Source organism: Hemitrygon akajei, chromosome 20, assembly GCF_048418815.1.
Source record: "Hemitrygon akajei chromosome 20, sHemAka1.3, whole genome shotgun sequence".
NCBI lineage: Eukaryota > Metazoa > Chordata > Chondrichthyes > Myliobatiformes > Dasyatidae > Hemitrygon > Hemitrygon akajei.
The window spans coordinates 33790136-33808847 of record NC_133143.1 but is presented as its reverse complement, the minus strand read 5'-3'; the positions used below and the strand labels follow the sequence as shown (position 1 = coordinate 33808847).

The 18712-nt window shown below is 40.1% G+C and overlaps 1 protein-coding gene across 5 annotated transcripts in view; it reads left to right on the top strand.

Annotated features, from left to right (window-relative positions):
• The window catches only part of LOC140713710 (nucleotide-binding oligomerization domain-containing protein 1-like), a 35426-nt gene that overhangs the window by 14205 nt on the left and 2509 nt on the right, over positions 1-18712 (top strand). For 2 of the 5 annotated variants that reach the window (XM_073024115.1, XM_073024116.1), the window contains exons 5-11: positions 1690-1773; positions 3923-4006; positions 4099-4182; positions 10994-11077; positions 12338-12418; positions 13243-13326; positions 15476-15559. In XM_073024115.1, coding sequence (XP_072880216.1) covers positions 1690-1773; positions 3923-4006; positions 4099-4182; positions 10994-11077; positions 12338-12418; positions 13243-13326; positions 15476-15559 — 585 coding nt within the window. The remainder of the gene's footprint in view (positions 1-1689; positions 1774-3922; positions 4007-4098; positions 4183-10993; positions 11078-12337; positions 12419-13242; positions 13327-15475; positions 15560-18712) is intronic. The other 3 variants (XM_073024117.1, XM_073024118.1, XM_073024119.1) reach the window with 3 other exon arrangements.

Genomic DNA, 18712 nt, shown 5'->3' with positions numbered 1-18712 from the left:
ATGCTTTGCAGCTGTTGCCAGCTCCCTCCACCAAGACCGTATATTTGCAGCCACAAAACGTCCAACAATCTGGAGGCCTCACCAGTGTTGTTGTTCCAAATGACTGGGCCTCCGGAATTCAATCTTGAACCCTTTCCCCAGTAAGGCCTGACAGCCTCGTGATAGGTCAGACAGATTTCCCACTGGATTCATGTACTTCTGGTGATCAGTGATATTTGGAAAGAGATAACATTTTTTAATTAAAAGAAAAACATATTCAGATTTTAAAAAACAGATTTAAAAACATATTCAATTGTTGTCTAAAACATTTTTAAAAAAATTATGAAGACAGGTAACCTCATCTGAGTGAATGTGTGCAAACTGGATGGTGTAAAACATGGATGATGGGCCAGATTTGAAGTGTGCCAACAGATTGTGGAATGCTCCACAACCTTATAGTGGGCCCTGAGAAGGGGAAAATCTGACTTCCAGACCTTCCCAACTCCTGCATTGTCTAGAAGGGACTGAAACATTCACTGCAGCTCTATGAAAATATTGGTTAACAGTGATCCCTTCCAATGCATCCAAATGTTCTTGATCTATTGACCAAATAATTATTTCAGATTTCATTTTCATTTATTCATCACACATACATTGAATCACACAGCAAAATGCACCATTTGCATTAACAAGCAACACAACCCAACGATGCACTGGGAACAGGCTGCAAGCATTGCCACCTACTCTGGTGCCAACATCGCATACCCTCAATGTTCATCAGAACAACACAAGCTGCAAAACAAGCCTTTATTGTCCCCCCACCCCCCGATCCACACACACACACACACACACACACACACACACACACACACACACACACACACACACACACACACACACACACACACACACACACACACACACACACACACACACACACACACACACACCTCCTGCCCCAGCACTGACTGCCTCTGGACTTCCAACCTCCAGCCCCTGGCGTGGACTCACAGATTGCAGGCCACTGGCTTCAAAGCATAGTGACCCAGGGGCCTTGACCATCGGACCTCAACTTGTGGACTCGCCGACTTCGGTCTTCAACCTTCAGGCTTCGATATTTGATATTGACTCCAGGACATGACGATCATGCTACTTTGAATTCTGGGTCTCGACTCTAGGGCTCGGCAGCCTGAGGGGTTTCCCCGGCCCAGATGTGCAGACATCCGCCCTCTGACTTCCAGACTCACCAATGAAGGAGCCTTGACTTTCAGACTCGCCGACTTTGGTCGTCAACCATTGCTATCAACCCCAGGACTCGCCAATCACAGGACTTTGAACTCCAGACTCTAAAAATCCTCCAACCCCCGGGACTCCCCAGCCTGGGGGCTCACCAACCCTCGTCAATGGGGCCCTTGGACCTTGGTAATTGACCATGTTATCGTTGGTCTACATCTCAGCAGCTGCCAACCATGAGGATTACTATTGCAGAGCACTGGAACTGGTATCCAGCTCCAGACTGGACTCTTCATTACTGCCCCTTACCTCTAAATCCTCTCATCCTTGTCACTAAGCCCTAATCTTCCCCCAAAACCATCCCTATAAATACAACTGAGCTTGAGCCGCATCTGAACAAGGTCTGAAGCTGAAATTGTTTTTGTTCACTATCATTAATATTTCAACATTTCTTGCTTCTTTTTTAAAACAATATAGGTTAAGTGTGAATCAAATCACAGATCATGGTGTACACATCTTGGTGGAAGAACTCAAAAAGTATCAGCAGATCAAAGTACTTGGGTGAGAATGCTTGTTCTTAATTACCCTGGGTGGTGCATTGGACACCTGATTTTTAAACTTAGCATTTTACTGTTTATTTTCAGGTATTCTTTTGCTATTTGGAAAGGCAAGGCCTAATATTCACAGGAATTTGATAGAGTCTTTCAAAATGTGACCCAGAACATTGATGAGGGCAGAGCAGTAGACATTGTCTCTATGAACTTTAGCAAGGCCTTTCACAAGGTCCTGCATGGTAGGCTGGTCCAGAAGGTTAGAAGATCCAGCATCCAGGGTGAGCTAGGCAATTGGATAGGTGGTAGGAGGTCAAGGATGGTCATGGGAGAATTCTTTTCAGGTTAGAGATCTGTGACCAGTGATGTGCTAGAGGGATCAGTGTTGACTGCCATGCTCTTTGTCATATATATTAATAATTTAGATGAGACTGTAGCTAGCATGATTAGTCAATTTGCAGATAAAACCAAAATTGGTGTCTTGTGTGCAGTGAAGAACATTTTCAAAGGTTACAATGAGATATTGATTAATTGGGGAAGAAGGCAAGGGAATGGCAAATGGAATTTTAACTCAGACAAGTGGTAAGAAATGGCACTTTAAGAAGTTAAACTGGGCCAGTGCATTCACAGTGAATGGCAGGGCTTTGAGGACTGTTAAACAGGATGGCGAAGAAGGAATACTGTACACAGGCTTGCCTTCAGCAGTCAAGGCAATGACAATAGTAGTTGGGACATCATGTTTCATCTGTACAAGTTTCTGAAGAGGGTGCATTGAAGTATTGTGTGCAATTATGATGGAGAGTTGGGCTGAAGCCAGAAAAGATTTACAAAGATTTTGCAGGCACTGGCAATCTTGAGTTACATGGATAGACAGGATAGGCTGCGACTGTGTTCCTTGGAGCAAACGAGATAGTCTTTTCGCCCAGATTTGTGGAGTCTAAAGCTAGGTTTGAGTTTTAAAATAACTTAAGCCCATCAAAGTCAGCCATTGAACATGGGACATCCTGATTCAGTACCATCATAACTAGACGGGGAAGACAAATATTCACGTTAATTGGTGCTCATCAACCCCATTAAATGGTTGATGGACTACAGGAGGAATGGAGACAGGATAACTCCTATTGACATCAATGAATTTGGGGTTGAGAAGGTGAACAGCTTTAAGTTCCTCAGCATAAAACATCACCGAGAATCTCACATGGTCTGTACGTACTAGCTGTGTGGTGAGAAAAAGCACAACAACGTCTCTTTCACCTCAGACATTTGAGGAAGATTGGTATGGGCCCCCAAATCCTAAGAACTTTCTACAGGGGCACAATTGAGAGCATCCTGACTGGCTGCATCGCTGCCAGGTATGGGAACTGTACTTTCCTCAATTGCAGGACTCTGCAGAGAGTGGTGTGGACAGCCCAGCTCACCAATAGATGTGAAATGCCCAAAATTCAGAACATTTACAAAGACAGGTGTGTAAAAAGGGCCCAAGGGATCATTAGGGACCCGAGTCACCCCAACCACAAACTGTTCCAGCTGCTACCATCCGGGAAATATCACCGCAGCATAAAAGCCAGGACCAACAGGCTCTGGGACAGCTTCTTCCAGCAGGCTATCAGACCGGTTAATGCACACTGATGCAATTGTATTTCTATGTTATATTGACTGTCCTGTTGTACATACTATTTATTGCAAATTAATATACATTCCACATTGCACAATTAGATGGAGATGTAATGTAAAGATTTTTATTCCTCATGTATATGAAGGATGTTAGTAATGTCAATTCAATTCAATATGATACCATGGAGCTATAATTACCGTATATTCTTTTCCCATATGTAACAAAATCAACCTATAGACATCTATAAAATATGGAGCCCGTTTGTAATGTGGGGATGGCGTATTGTATGGGGACGAGATGGCTCACACATCTCATTTAAGTGCCAGTTTGGGAAGGATAGGGCTAGTGACTGCCTCCTGTGTCAGCAGATTCCATGAAACTCCCTGAATCATTTTTAAAAAATACCTGGATGTTGCAAAACATGTGGTTGAGAATGCAACTGTAAAAACTCTGAATAGAGCATTACATCCACACCCAGAGCTTTCTCATTGTGTTGATTCGAGACACTTTTTGGATAAATTTTATTGTATCAATTTCATTTCAGACTTTACAAGAATTACATAAGTGATGTTGGTGCAAGGGATGTTGCAGATCTGATTGAAGTGTGTCCCAGTCTTACTTACTTGAAGTAAGTTGGCTCTCTTATGTTTACAAATTTTCCCTTCCAGTAAACACTTTCAGACGATGACAAAACTAACCAGACCTGTTTTGTTAACACAGAATGGGAAAAAATATGATTACCCATAAAGGAGGAACTTACCTGGCTAAAGCAATACAAAAAAGCAGAACTATAGAAGAAGTGGGGTGAGTGGAATGAAAGAATATACAAGTTTGTGGATGGGGGTGGGGGCAAGTTATACTAAGAGAAGGCTTCTCAAACGTGCACTGGCAGATGATTCTGGCTACTGAGTATAAAAGCTGGGTGTCGTAGAGGCTTATCCCATTTAAGAGAAGGAACTTGACTGGCTACAGTTTAAAATAAATCAGCTGTGCTCCCTTTAGGTGTGCTTTTGTACTTTTGTTCCAGTCACGGAATATGTAAAATATGTGCCAGTGCTGGGTCCTTCAGGGCTGTTAATAACAGATAATCAGTTTTGAATTATTTGTGGAATGCATATTGAAGTGACCTGCTGAAGGGTTTCGGCCTGAAACGTCGACTGTACTCTTTTCCATAGATGCTGACTTCCTCCAGCATTTTGTGTGTGTTGTAGGAAAAAGTCCCTTTTTCTTCCTCAAGCAACATTAGCAGTCATTCTGCATCTGCCTAGAGAGCAGCAAATATGTTCTCTGTGTAATGTCTCATCTGAACAAAGGCACGTGTGATGGTACTGCATTGGTCAGTGCTGCAATGGATTGTGGGATTGTGTGTGGCATAGCATGCTCCTGGGATTGTTGATTGCCCCAAAAATGGAGGGGGGTGTACTCATTTGGTAGATGAGTGTTAAATTTAGTCTTGCAACTAATAACCAAAACCTTTCTAAATTGAACTCTGTCCAAAGGAAGGTAGCAATCCAAAGCATTCTTCCTTATCATTTCCTGATTATTTATCATTCTTTATTATTATTATTTACTAACTAGGCATGAACATAATGGACCAACTCAGTTACAACATTCAAGTTGAAGCCCCATTTGGTCCATTAACACTATTTGAAAAATGTATAAATTTACAGCAGGATTAGACCTTTCAAGCCTATTGTGTCTTTCAGTGAGATCATGGATGAGCCTGTGCCTTTTATTCTCCAAATTCCCTTCTACCCACACCCTTGTAAAGCAATGTCTATCCCCATCTATAATATACTTTCAAATTCTACTTCCTGTGATCTGAGGAAGAATTTCAAAGACTCACGATCCTTAAATGAAAAATATTGCCCTATTTTGGGGTGCTGGCTTATTAATAAATAGTGACATTCTAATTTTAGGTCCTTCCACATGAGGAAACATCTTCTCTACATATGTCCTGGTATTTTTCAATAAATCCCCCTCTCAGTTGTACTAAACATGGTTCTACAGAAACTTTAGCCTGCCCACTCCTTCCTCATAAAGTAATCCATCCATCCAGGCAGCAGAGTGAGCCGGGAGCAGAGTGAAGGCTTAAGGGCTTTGGCTCAACGGGCTTAGGTGGAAACGGGCAAGGCAAGGTAGGTTTAGTTTTCAATTTTTCCTGTTATTTGAGGAAAGGGGGAATTATGAGTGTGAGGGCAGCTTGTTGTTCTCGGTGTCGGATTTGGGAGGTCCTGGAGTCTCCTAGCCTCCCAGACGTCCACATCTGCACCAGGTGCGCCGAGCTACAGCTCCTAAGGGACCATGTTAGGGAACTGGAGCTGCAGCTCGATGACCTTCGTCTGGTCAGAGAGTAAGGAGTTGATAGAGAGGAGTTACAGGCAGGTGGTCACACCAGGCAAACAGGTGGGTCACGGTTAGGAGGGGGAAGGGGAAGAGTCGGGTACTAGAGAGTATCCCAGTGGCTGGACCCCTTGACAATAAGTACTCCTGTTTGAGTACTGTTGGGGAGGACAGCCTACCTGGGGCAAGCGACAGTGGCCGTGCCTCCGGGACAGAGTCCGGCCCTGTGGCTCAGAAGGGTAGGGAAAGGAAGAGGAAGGCAGTAGTAATAGGGGACTCGATAGTTAGGGAGTCAGATAGGTGATTCTGTGGACACAGTCAGGAGAACCGGATAGTAGTTTGCCTCCCTGATGCCAGGGTCTGGGATGTTTCTGATCATGTCCAAGATATCCTGAAGTGGGAGGGTGAGGAGCCAGAGGTCGTGGTACATATAGGTACCAATGACATTGGTAGGAAAAGGGAAGAGGTCCTGAAAGGAGAATATAGGGAGTTAGGAAGGGAGTTGAGAAGAAGGACCACAAAGGTAGTAATCTCGGGATTACTGCCTGTGCCACGCGACAGTGAATGTAGGAATGGAATGACGTGGAGGTTAAATACGTGGCTGAGGGGTTGGAGCAGGGGGTAGGGATTCAAGTTTCTGGATCATTGGGACCTCTTTTGGGGCAGGTGTGACCTGTACAAAAAGGATGGGTTGCACTTGAATCCTAGGGGGATCAATATCCTGGCGGAGAGATTTGCTAAGGATACTGGGGAGACTTTAAACGAGAATGGTTGGGGGGTGGGGTTCAATTTGATGAGACTAGGAGAGAGGAGGTTAGTTCACAAATAGAGAAAGCTAGTAGACAGTGTGTGAGGGAGGATAGGCAGGTGATAGAGAAGGGGAGTGCTCAGATCGAAGATGTAGGGGAGAAGGAAGAAAAAGATAATAAAATTGTTTGCACTGTTAGGGATAAACAGAGAGGAAGAGGTGGAGAATTTCTTAAATGCATCTATTTTAATGCTAGGAGCATTGTAAGAAAGGTGGATGAGCTTAGAGCATGGATTGATACCTGGAAATGTGATGTTGTAGCTATTAGTGAAACATGGTTGCTGGAGGGGTGTGATTGGCAACTAAATAGTCCTGGATTTCGTTGCTTCAGGTGTGTTAGAATCAGAGGGACAAGAGGGGATGGTGTTGCATTGCTTGTCAGAGAAAATATTACGGCGGTGCTTTGGCAAGATAGATTGAAGGGCTCGTCTAGGGAGGCTATTTGGATGGAATTGAGGAATGGGACAAGTGTAGTAACACTTATAAGGGTGTATTATAGACTACCTAATGGGGAGTGAGAATTGGAGGAGCAAATTTGTAAGGAGATAGCAGATATTTGTAGTAAGCACAAGGTTGTGATTGTGGGAGATTTTAATTTTCCACACATAGACTGGGAAGCCCATTCTGTAAAAGGGCTGGATGGTTTGGAGTTTGTAAAATGTGTGCAGGATATTTTTTGCAGCAATACATAGAGGTACCAACTGGAGAAGGAGTAGTGTTGGATCTCCTCTTAGGGAATGAGGTAGGTCAGGTGACAATGGGGAGCATTTTGGGTCCAGTTATCACAATGCCATTAGTTTCAATATAATTATGGAGAAGGATAGGACTGGACCCAGGGTCGAGATTTTTGATTGAGGAGATGCGAAAGGATTTAGAGGGAGTGGATTGGGACAATTTATTTTATGGGAAGGATGTAACAGAGAAATGGAGGTCATTTAAAGGTGAAATTTTGAGGGTACAAAGTCTTTTTGCTCCTGTTAGATTGAAAGGAAAGGTTAAAAGTTTGAGCCAAGGTTTTCAAGGGATATTGGAAATTTGGTTCAGAAAAAGAGAGAGATCTACAATAAATATTGGCAGCATGGAGTAAATGAGGTGCTCAAGGAATATAAAGAATGTAAATAGAATCTTAAGAAATAAATTAGAAAAGCTAAAAGAAGATATGAGGTTGCTTTGGCAGTTATATTAATAGCAAAAGGATAGTGAGGGATAAAATTGGTCCCTTAGAGAATCAGAGTGGACAGCTATGTGTGGAGCTGAAAGAGATGGGGGAGATTCTGAACAATCTATTTCTTTGGTATTCATTAAGGAGAAGGATGTTGAATTGTGTAAGGTAAGGGAAACAAGTAGGGTAGTTATGGAAACTATGATGATTAAAGAAGAGGAAGTACTTGCGCTTTTAAGGAATATAAAAGTGGATAAGTCTCTGGGTCCTGACAGGATATTCCCTAGGACCTTGAGGGAAGTTAGTCTAGAAATAGCAGGGGCTCTGACAGAAATATTTCAAATGTCATTAGAAATGGGGATGGTGCCGGAGGATTGGCGTATTGCTCATGTGGTTCCATTGTTTAAAAAGGGTTCTAAGAGTAAACCTAGCAATTATAGGCCTGTAAGTTTGACGTCAGTGGTGGGTAAATTAATGGAAAGTATTCTTAGAGATGGTATATATAATCATCTGGATAGAGAGGGTCTGATTAGGAACAGTCAACGTGGATTTGTGTGTGGAAGGTCATGTTTGACAAATCTTATTGAGTTTCTTGAAGAGGTTACTAGGAAAGTAGACAAGGGTAAAGTAGTGGATGTTGTCTATATGGACTTCAGTAAGGCCTTTGACAAGGTTCCGCACGGAAGGTTAGTTAGGAAGGTTCAATCATTAGGTATTAATATTGAAGTAGTAAAATGGATTCAACAGTGGCTGGATGGGAGATGCCAGAGAGTAGAGGTGGATAACTGTTTGTCAGGTTGGAGGTCGGTGACTAGTGGTGTGCCTCAGGAATCTGTACTGGGTCCAATGTTGTTTGTCATATACATTAACGATCTGGATGATGGGGTGGTAAATTGGATTAGTAAGTATGCAGATTATACTAAGACAGGTGACGTTGTGGATAATGAAGTAGCTTTTCAAAGCTTGCAGAGAGATTTAGGCTAGTTATAAGAGTGGGCTGAAAGATGGCAGATGGAGTTTAATGCTGATAAGTGTGAGGTGAAACATTTTGGTAGGACTAATCCAAATAGGACATACATGGTAAATGGTAGGACATTGAGGAATGCAGTAGAACAGAGTGATCTAGGAATAATGGTGCATAGTTCCCTGAAGGTGGAATCTCATGTGGATAGGGTGGTGAAGAAAGCTTTTGGTATGCTGGCCTTTATAAATCAGAGCATTGAGTATAGGAGTTGGAATGTAATGTTAAAATTGTACAAGGCTTTGGTGAGGCCAAATTTGGAGTATTGTGTACAGTTCTGGTCACCAAATTATAGGAAAGATGTCAACAAAATAGAGAGAGTACAGAGGAGATTTACTAGAATGTTACCTGGGTTTCAGCACCTAAGTTACAGAGAAAGGTTGAACTTTATTCTTTATTCTTTGGAGCGTAGAAGGTTGAGGGGGAACTTGATAGAGGTATTTAAAATTATGAAGGGGATAGATAGAGTTGACATGGTTAGGCTTTTTCCATTGAGAGTAGGGGAGATTTAAACAAGAGGACAAGAGTTAAGAATTAAAGGGCAAAAGTTAAGGGGTAACATGAGGGGGGAACTTCTTTACTCAGAGAGTGGTAGCTGTGTGGAACGAGCTTCCAGTAGAAGTGGTAGAGGCAGGTTCAACATTGTCATTTAAAGTAAAATTGGATAGGTATATGGACAGGAAAGGAATGGAGTGTTATGGGCTGAGTGCAGTTTGGTGGGACGAGGTGAGAGTAAGCATTCAGCACAGACTAGAAGGGCCGAGATGGTCTGTTTCTGTGCTGTAATTGTTATATGGTTGTATCAGGTATTAGTTTAGCAACAATATGGAACATTAAGAGTAAAAGGATTGTCCAGGGAAACATTTAATACTCAGCACTATTAACACAAGCAAGCACGACATCAGGGCAGCATTTGACCGAGTATGGCATCAAGGTGTCCTAGCTAAAATGGAGTCAATGGGAATTGGGGGGTGCAGGGGGACCCTCTGCTGGTTGGAATCATACCTGACCCAAAGGTAGATGGTTGTGTGGTTGGAGGTCAGTCATCTCATCCTCAGGACATCACTGCAGAAGTTCCTCAGGGAAGTCTCCTAGGACCAACCATCTTCAGCTGCTGCATCAATGACCTTCCTTTGGTCATAAGGTCAGAAGTGGGGATGTTCACAGATGACTGCACAAAGTTTTGCACAATTCCTGATTCCTCAAATAGTGAATCAGTTCATACCCAAGTGCGGCAGGACTTGGACAATATCCAGCTTGAGCTGACAAGTAACACTCAAGCCACACAAGTACCAGGCAATGACCAACTCCAACAAGAGAGGCTCTAACCATCACCCCTTGTCATTTAGTAGCATCACCATCACTGAATCCCCTACTATCAACATACTGGGGGTTACTATTGACAGGAAACTGAATTGGTCTAGCCATATAAACACTGTAGCTACCAGAGCAGGTCAAATGCTAGGAATCCTGTGGTGTGTAACTCACTTCCTGACTCCCCAAAGCCTGCCCACCATCCACTAGGCTCAGGTCAGGAGTGTAATGGAATTCTCCGCACTTGCCTGGATGAGTGCAGCTCCATCAACACTCAAGAAGCTTGACACCATCCAGTACAAGTCAGCCCACTTGATTGCTACCCCTTCCACAAGCATCCAATCCCTCCACCATCGACGAACAGTTGCAGCTGTGTGTACTATCTACAAGATGCACTGCAACAACACACCAAAGATCCTAAGACAGCACATGCCAGACCCACAAACACAACCATCTAGAAGGACGAGAACAGCAGATACCTGGGAACACCACCACTTGGAACTCCCCCTCCAAGTCACTCACCATCCTGACTTGGAAACGTATCGCTGTTCCTTCATTGTCACTGGGTCAAAATCATAGAATTCCCTCCCTAACAGCACTGTGGGTATACCTACACCTCAGGGACTGCAGCGGTTCAAGAAGGCAGCTCATCACCATCATCTCAAGGGCAACTAGGGATGGGCAATAAATGCCAACTAAGCTGGCAATGCCAACATCCCATAAATGAATAAATAAGAAAAAAGTATTCATTTTGCTGGCTGCTGCTCTTCAAAAAGTTAAAAAACATTTAAGGATATTCTGATATGAAAAATTATAGATATGAATAAATATTTATATAATTGAAAACCTATTGTATTGAACAGATTAATTATATTATTGAAAAAAAACTAATTATTTTTCATTTTACTTCCAGTTTATAAATTTCATGCAATTCACCAAAATAATGTAAAAGTTTAATGATTGCCAGGTTCTGGGGAAATCAGTTAGGAGACAAAGGAGCTGAAGCCTTTGCAGAAGCATTAACAAATCATCACAGTTTGAAAACTCTAAGGTAATACAGCATTTACATGCAAAACTTCTGGTATGAGGGTTTATCCTATAAAAAGGGATTAACTAGACTAGGTTTGTGCTCACTAGTGTTCAGAAGAATGAGAAGTGATCTCATTTAAACAACTTACAGAACTAGACCGGAATGATGCAGATAATTGCAGGATTGATAATTCCCCTAGACTGGGTGATTGTAGAGGTGGGGGCAATTATGGTGTCAAAATAAGAGACCAGTGATTCAGAACTGAGGTGAGAAGAAATTTGTTTAGCTAGGAGGTTGGTGAGCCTTCAGAATTTTTTATTCAAGAGGGCAATGGAGACTCAGCAGCTGATATGTTCAATTCAAGATAAATCAGTAGATGTTTGCATATTAAGTAGTCACTACAAGAAGATTGTGCTAAGGTAAAGAAAAGCCATGCTCTTATTAAATGATGAAATGGAATTGAGTGGACAAATGGCTTGTTCCTGCTTTTTGTCATTGTGAAACTGAGTCATATATACTTTAAACTAGAAAGGAATTATGGGGTTCCTTCTAAAATGCCATTTCTAATAACTAGTTGAAGTTTCATCATCTGACAATTTCCTCATCAGTCTTGCACAGACCATTTTATTTCCTGTGTTACTTTAAAAATAAATTCAAACTCTCTTGCTGCATTCAAAATTGCATTCTCTGGATAACTACTTTGATAATGTAATAAGTACACTAGCATACTGCTAATTAATATTTCATGTGGAAGTGTCAGGAATTTATCACAAAATGATTAAGGTAATTAAGCACTGAAAGCCAGCTAGTTCTGATGAATGTGCTGTTATTTATTTACCATATTTTGACTGAATTCTCAGCAGTTATATTCAGTTTGTAATAATTAAATTTACAATTGATGCTGTCATTATCATTTTAATATTCTCCTGGCATTCCATATGTAATCCTTTGTAAATTTGAGGGTTTACAAAACTCTACAATCATTTTGACCGCCAACTTCTGAGAATTCAGTGAAAATATCGTTTTCTTCTTAAAGACTTACCTTTTAACCAACCATTTAGAAACCTACATGAATATCATTTTTTTAAAATGTGGTTTGCTGTCAAATGATAGTTGTTAATGTTTTTTAAAGCACACTGGAATATGATATTATTTTAAAGGTGCTATATGGATGTACTTTATTGTTCCTTTATTTTAAACTGATTTTAGTTTTTTACATCAATGTATTGACCTTCATACAGTGCAAAAGAAAGTTAGTGAATTGTGTCTGTATTTGCCCAGCCTTGCAGCAAACGGGATCTCGAAGGGCAGCCAACACTTGGCCAAGGCACTCTGCAACAACAACACATTGAAGATATTCTGGTAAAAACAAGCATTTACACCGATGTTCAGCAATTGCAGACATCACTAAGGGCAGAGTACAGCTATTTGATTATTTACCCTGAAATTAGTCCTGTCAAGTACTGATATAGTTCATAACCAGAATTAAATGTTTATGGAAATTTAGTTTTTAGCAGCTCATTTGATTTTTTTCTGATATTCAGAAATTCAGTAGAGTTAAATTAAGGCGGCACTTATGAGAAATATTTGCTATGTGTTAATTAACAGCATTATTTTAGTAAGCACAGAATCATCTTGCAATAAAGATTAAATGCATAATTGACAAATTAATTTAACGGAATATCTAACTTGAAGCAATTGTGAGTTGCTTCAGAGATGGTAAAATGAAGCGCTGATAGATAGAATTACTGGGAATGAGAGTCTGTCCTGTTAGCAAAGCTCAAAAAGGGGATTATATTCCTGTAAATGTAATAGAATAAAAAGCGTTTTCATTAAAACATGAAATCCTTGTCAGGATGGATGTTGGAAGTTTGTTTCCCATGGCTGGAGAGTCAAGAACCTATGGGCATAGTCTCCAATTCTTCCTTAAAAGGGATTAGTAACACAAACAAATGGATTAGCACTCTGTTTTAATGTTATGCATGTTATAACTAGATGTGATCAATTCTACAGAAGCGACTTGTACTAATTTTAATCTACCTTATGGCATGTCGTAAGTAATAAATACTCTGAATTTATGACTAATTGTACATCACTTCCACAACAAATTAGAAACAGCCTGGTCAATAAACCCAAGAACCTTGGTATTGAGATTCCAATACAATATTCTGCCTTCCAATTTGCAGGTTGACACAAAATGAACTGGATGATGAAGCAGCTGAAAGCTTTGGTGAAATGCTGAGAGTGAACGTCTCTTTGGAAAAGTTATGGTAGTATTTGATTTGCATCCTTTTGTGAATTGCAATAATGCCACAGGCTGATATTCTAATATACAGTAAATCAACCTAGTACATGACTATTAAAGAAAACATAAAAGAAGAATTTTGGTTTTGTTTGCTAGGCTAGAAAGCTATCAGGCTCCCACTTGTTTCTAACTATCTCACCAAGCATAGATGTCACTCATATGGAATAGAAAATGTTTCTTTGTTACAATTCCCAGGAACTTACCTCAAAGGCAACTTCTGACTGACTGTACCTATGGTAATTTATATATGCTCATTTACTTCCAAATCATCGAAGAGTATAACTATAATGCTAAGTACCAAGGCATTTCACAGAACAACGATGAGAGGAGCCAGATAGCGTAAAAGTTGGGGAGTGTATAAAAGGAGTACATGTGAGGTGGTACATTTCTTCACTGGATCAAGAATTTGATCTTTAGAAGTCTGACCTGAATCTAGTATACAGGAAAGCAAACTTAATATTTAATGTGCAGTGGTATTTAAGAATAGAATATATTCCTGCCCCTGTTATTACACTTCTGCTTGCAGTTTCTGATAGTTCCGTAGGTAATTATCCTTCTCAATGACAGTATGAAATACTTGGCAAATGTGCTGGCATTGACCAAATGGACTGGAGCATGTTCCTATCATCTAATCCTCTCTGCTCACCTCCTGATTTACAAATAGCAGCTCCCCCTCATATCTTTATCTCTAGTTATGCAAATCATGGAATGTCATAGCACGGAAAATGCTTAGGCTCTAACTGAACTGAGTTCTGGCACACCCTTTGCCCATTACATCGACTTGCCTATTTACATCCTAATTCCATCAAATGTAGAACACCAAAGTTGGCTCTGCCTTGTCAGTATGTTCACACCTATCTCTTTACTGATCCCCTTTGAATTACCCCTATTTCCAGTAATCCTGTTCTTGACTTCCTACAGCAGACTATACTTGCTGCTACGTTCTCTGCCCTCTTCTTTAAGGCAGATGAATTTATTTCAGAGATAAGTGGATGAGCCATCTTTCCCCTTCTCCTGCAGTATTTAAATGTTGTTCATTAAAGAATGACCAAAACCTTTAACATCCACTGCTGTTACATTTTTTTACACTCTGCCTAGTTTGATGAATGCTCCCCACCTATTGTTGCCCAGTCCCTTCCTACTCATTTTTGTGTCCTCTATCCTTTACTTTTTAAATAACTATCTAAATAATTTCTAAACAAACGTATCAATTCTGTACTTTCAGATTTTAAATTACCCTTTCGCTGCAGATTTTAAAAAAATTTCTTGGTTATGAATTCATCTCTTATCTTCATTCAGTGGAAATAGTTGTCCATCGTTGTCCACTGTACACATCTTCCTGATTATGATCATGATCCATAGTCTCTCCTCACTTCTTTTTTTGGAGCATTGCCTTGATTACAAAGGCTTAAAACACTGGGTAAAGTTTTACATTTTTAACTGGAGGTGCTGTACCTATCATGTTCAGTAACCTTCAATATACCTGATATGTAAACACGTTTCAGGCCCCAGTTCTATGCCAGTCTGGGATAACAAGAGATATGGAATATACGCAAAAAGGTAACGTAACATTGGAGTATTCATCAGGAAAGAGTGTCTTCAAAACCCACCACTGCCTCTGATTCCTCTCCCTTCTGTAATTGTGACACCAACACCAGCCCGCTTAGTGATGCTTCTCTGACCATATTCATAGGAGACTGCAGCCCAGTCTCTGTAGAACCTGGAACTCATCATTGAGGTTAAAAACTTGTCCCTCACTTGTGTGCCCAGACATTGTCATCTGAAGTTGTCTAACACTCTGGACCAATGTATTTTACACCAAATAGGCTCCTAATATTATTTTCCTGCCAGATTGCAATATCGTTACCACCAGATTATGGGAGATGAATTCCCAAGCTGATTTACTTTATATTTGTGCTTGCTTGTATTAATGGCTTTCTCAATGCATGTTTACTTCTAAGAAGGCAATACATTGCCATAGCTAAGAGTAAAGTAAGCAAGCAGTACTGCAAAGGTAAAATTTGCATGATTCATTTCCTCAGTGAGCTTCAGTTTATCAAGTGCATAGTGTGAGTGCAGACAAATTACCAATATATATGGTGAATTCTTCACAGGTTGAATGAAAACAAGATAACATCCAAAGGGGCTGCACATCTCCTCCAGTCACTCAAAGGGAATACAACAATAGATGAGATTTGGTAAGGCAAAACTCCCAGTGAAATTTGCATCTGCCTGATAAAAATGTTACTGAATGAAGCAAGGCAAATCTGTTATTTGGTCAATTTTCAGCAGATTTTTTTTGAATTTTGAAGATATTGATAGGTAATGGCAATGTCAACATTGATATCCTGGATTTCTTGCTGGCTCATTCTTCGTCCAGGTTATGGAACTGTAATTAGAGTGGGAGCATTGTCATCTAGTTTAGCAGTACAGAGGCTAATACTTCTGTCATTCTTGCAATCAGAAAATTGAAAGCAGGTTATTTAGCCCTTAGTTAAAAGATCATTTTCACAAGATGCAGGAGTCATATCCCTCTAGTTCGCATTATTCTCCCAGAAAAGCATGTGAAGAATTGTAATTACTGTTCTTTTCAGAATACAATGGTATATGCTGTCTGTTTGAAGGACAAACTTTTTAACCTGCAGTGCTCAAAACAACAAACTTTTTAAATCTTATTTTTAAGCAATTTTAAAAATCTTGTTATTCTTAGATCAATTGTGTACCATTAATTATTGCTTTCCAACTTGTATCAAAAACTCATAGAATTTGACCAAATGTCAAGCAATAAAGATATAGGACCACAATCATGTTTCATTAAATAGTTTCCTACAGTGTGTTCCTTTGAAACTGATTGCATAGACAAAGAATTGAACTGGATGCATTCTGGTCACAGAGCACTACCCGCACCTATACCAACTGATCCACTAGACAAGCTCAAGGTTTCTATATAAATCCTATCATAGCTCCCCCCTTGTCACATTGCTCAACTAAATCAGGAGATAACTTATAAAAAGTTATTTTAAAATTACTTTGAGATCATATAGTACAGGTTTAGTTAGGTTTTTTTTGAAAGCAAAATTGCATTCCAAAGTCTGTCCATCAACAGGCATTTGAACACTTCAGGACAGAATGGGTTATCTGTTGCCCTTCTAGTAAAGCAAATGAGTTGAAGGGGTATACATTTTTTAGAATGGCTCAAAATAAGGTTCTATTCTTCATGGAATTTTATATATATATATATATATGTAAAAGCACCAAGGCTGGCCTAAAGTAATTTGTCCAGTGTATCATAACCCTGAATCACAGTACTTTATCTCATGTAGAAGTAGCTTTATGACACATGCAACACAAGTGTTGTTGCGTTTATCATAAAGCTGGTTCTACATGTGATAAATTGACCAGTATTGAGTATACAGTTCCTTGGAGATAAAAAAACATGGAATGCTGGCAGAACTCAGCAGGCCAGACAGCGTCTATGGGAGGAGGTAATAACGACGTTTCGGGCCGAAACCCTTCATCAGGCTATCTGGCCTGCTGAATTCTGCCAGCATTTCGTGTTTTTTTATTTATTTCCAGCATCTGCAGATTCACTCATGTTGTCCTTGGAGATAACATCATTATGATCTCCACACCCAGACTCTTGCTAGTAAAGAGGATTGAAAATAATGGGACAACAACAATAGACTTGATGGGGCAAATGTAAAATGAAATGTTGCCAGAGATGCCTATCCTCATCACATGCTAATTGATATCTACTTGACTATCATATAGAATTGCTCTCTCACCTCATTTCTAATACAATGGATAACTGTGGAACTTGCCAGTATATTTTGTCCCAATTAAGTGAAGTTTCATGGAAATACTTAAAAAGGTATAAAGAAAGACAAACTACTGTTTAACTGAGTAACAAGTTATGTATTTCAATTGAATATCAAACAAATTAGAACACTACCAATACTTCTACAGTACTATAAAACTGTGAATTAATTCCTAGTAGTTATCGACGGAGGAATTCATCCTGCGTATGTTTTTTTTTGCCTAGTGTCAAATCTTTTCATGACGTCTTGCCAAGAGTCTGAAGTTTTTGAAATTCAAAATAAAAAACAAAACTATCAAAAATCACTGCTTTTTGAATTGGTGCTCATTGGCCCAAAATGGATACTACAACACAAGCACATGCAACTGATGCTAGCTAGAAACAGTTCGGCAACAATCTCATGTCTACTTTCTCAATTAGTCTTTGTTCTTTAAGAGTTGTCCCAGATAATGGCTGCCTGATTAACTGATGGCCTAATTAACCAGAATCCACTGTATTCCATAAATCATTAGAAATAGTGCAAAGGGAATGAAAAGGCAGCATAATAAAAATAAAGATTTTGCAAGACTGCTTGTAGCATCCAGCAGGGGAATTAATTTTCAATTCCTGGACTCTACAAAACAATGAGTCATGGAGTGTTAATTTATACAACGTGAGAACATGTTGACTCTAACTCGTAAATGAAAACCAAGGTGCCTTCCAGAGTAACCCAATTTGCATGCATTTGGCCAATATCCTTCTAAACCTTTCCTATCCACATATCTGTCTAAATGTCTTTTAAATATTGTAAATGGTGACTTTCTCTGGCAGATGTGTGGAAAATCATGCTCCTTAGATCCCGTTTAGATCTTTCCTCTCACTCTCACCTTCTAAATATCCGCACTCATTTTAAATTCTCTAGCATGAAGGGAAAATACCAACCACATACCCTTTCTATTGCCCCTCATGATTTTATGCATAATGTCACTCCACAAACTCAGCCTCTTACATTCAGGGTAAAACCTTGCCCAATCTCTCTTTATAACTCAAGTCTTCCAGTCCAGCATCAACATCCTTGTGAATCACTTTTGCACCCACTTTAGCTTAATCACATCCTTCCTATTGTGTGGTCATCAGAACTGCACATAACACTTCAAGTGTGGTCTCACCAATGACTTGTACAGCTGTACACCATGGCCCATCTCCTGAATGCCTGATTAATGAAGGTAAGCATGTTACATGCCCTCTTCACCACCGTCTGTCCATGCTGCTGCTTTCAGGGAACTATATACTCATGCCTTATGTCTGTCTGTTCAATAACATTCTTCAGAGCCCTTCCATTCACTCTGTATCTGCTGACCTGGTTTAATTTCCCAGAATGCATCATTTCACATTTCTCAGTTAAATTCCTTGGCCCACTTTCCAATCTAGCTCTTGTGCAAATTAGATGACCTTCTTCATTGTCCACTGCTCCACTAATTTCTGTGCCATCTGCAGTCTTATTAATCATGTCATCTACTTACTCATCCTAACCATTAATAAAAAAATGACAAAC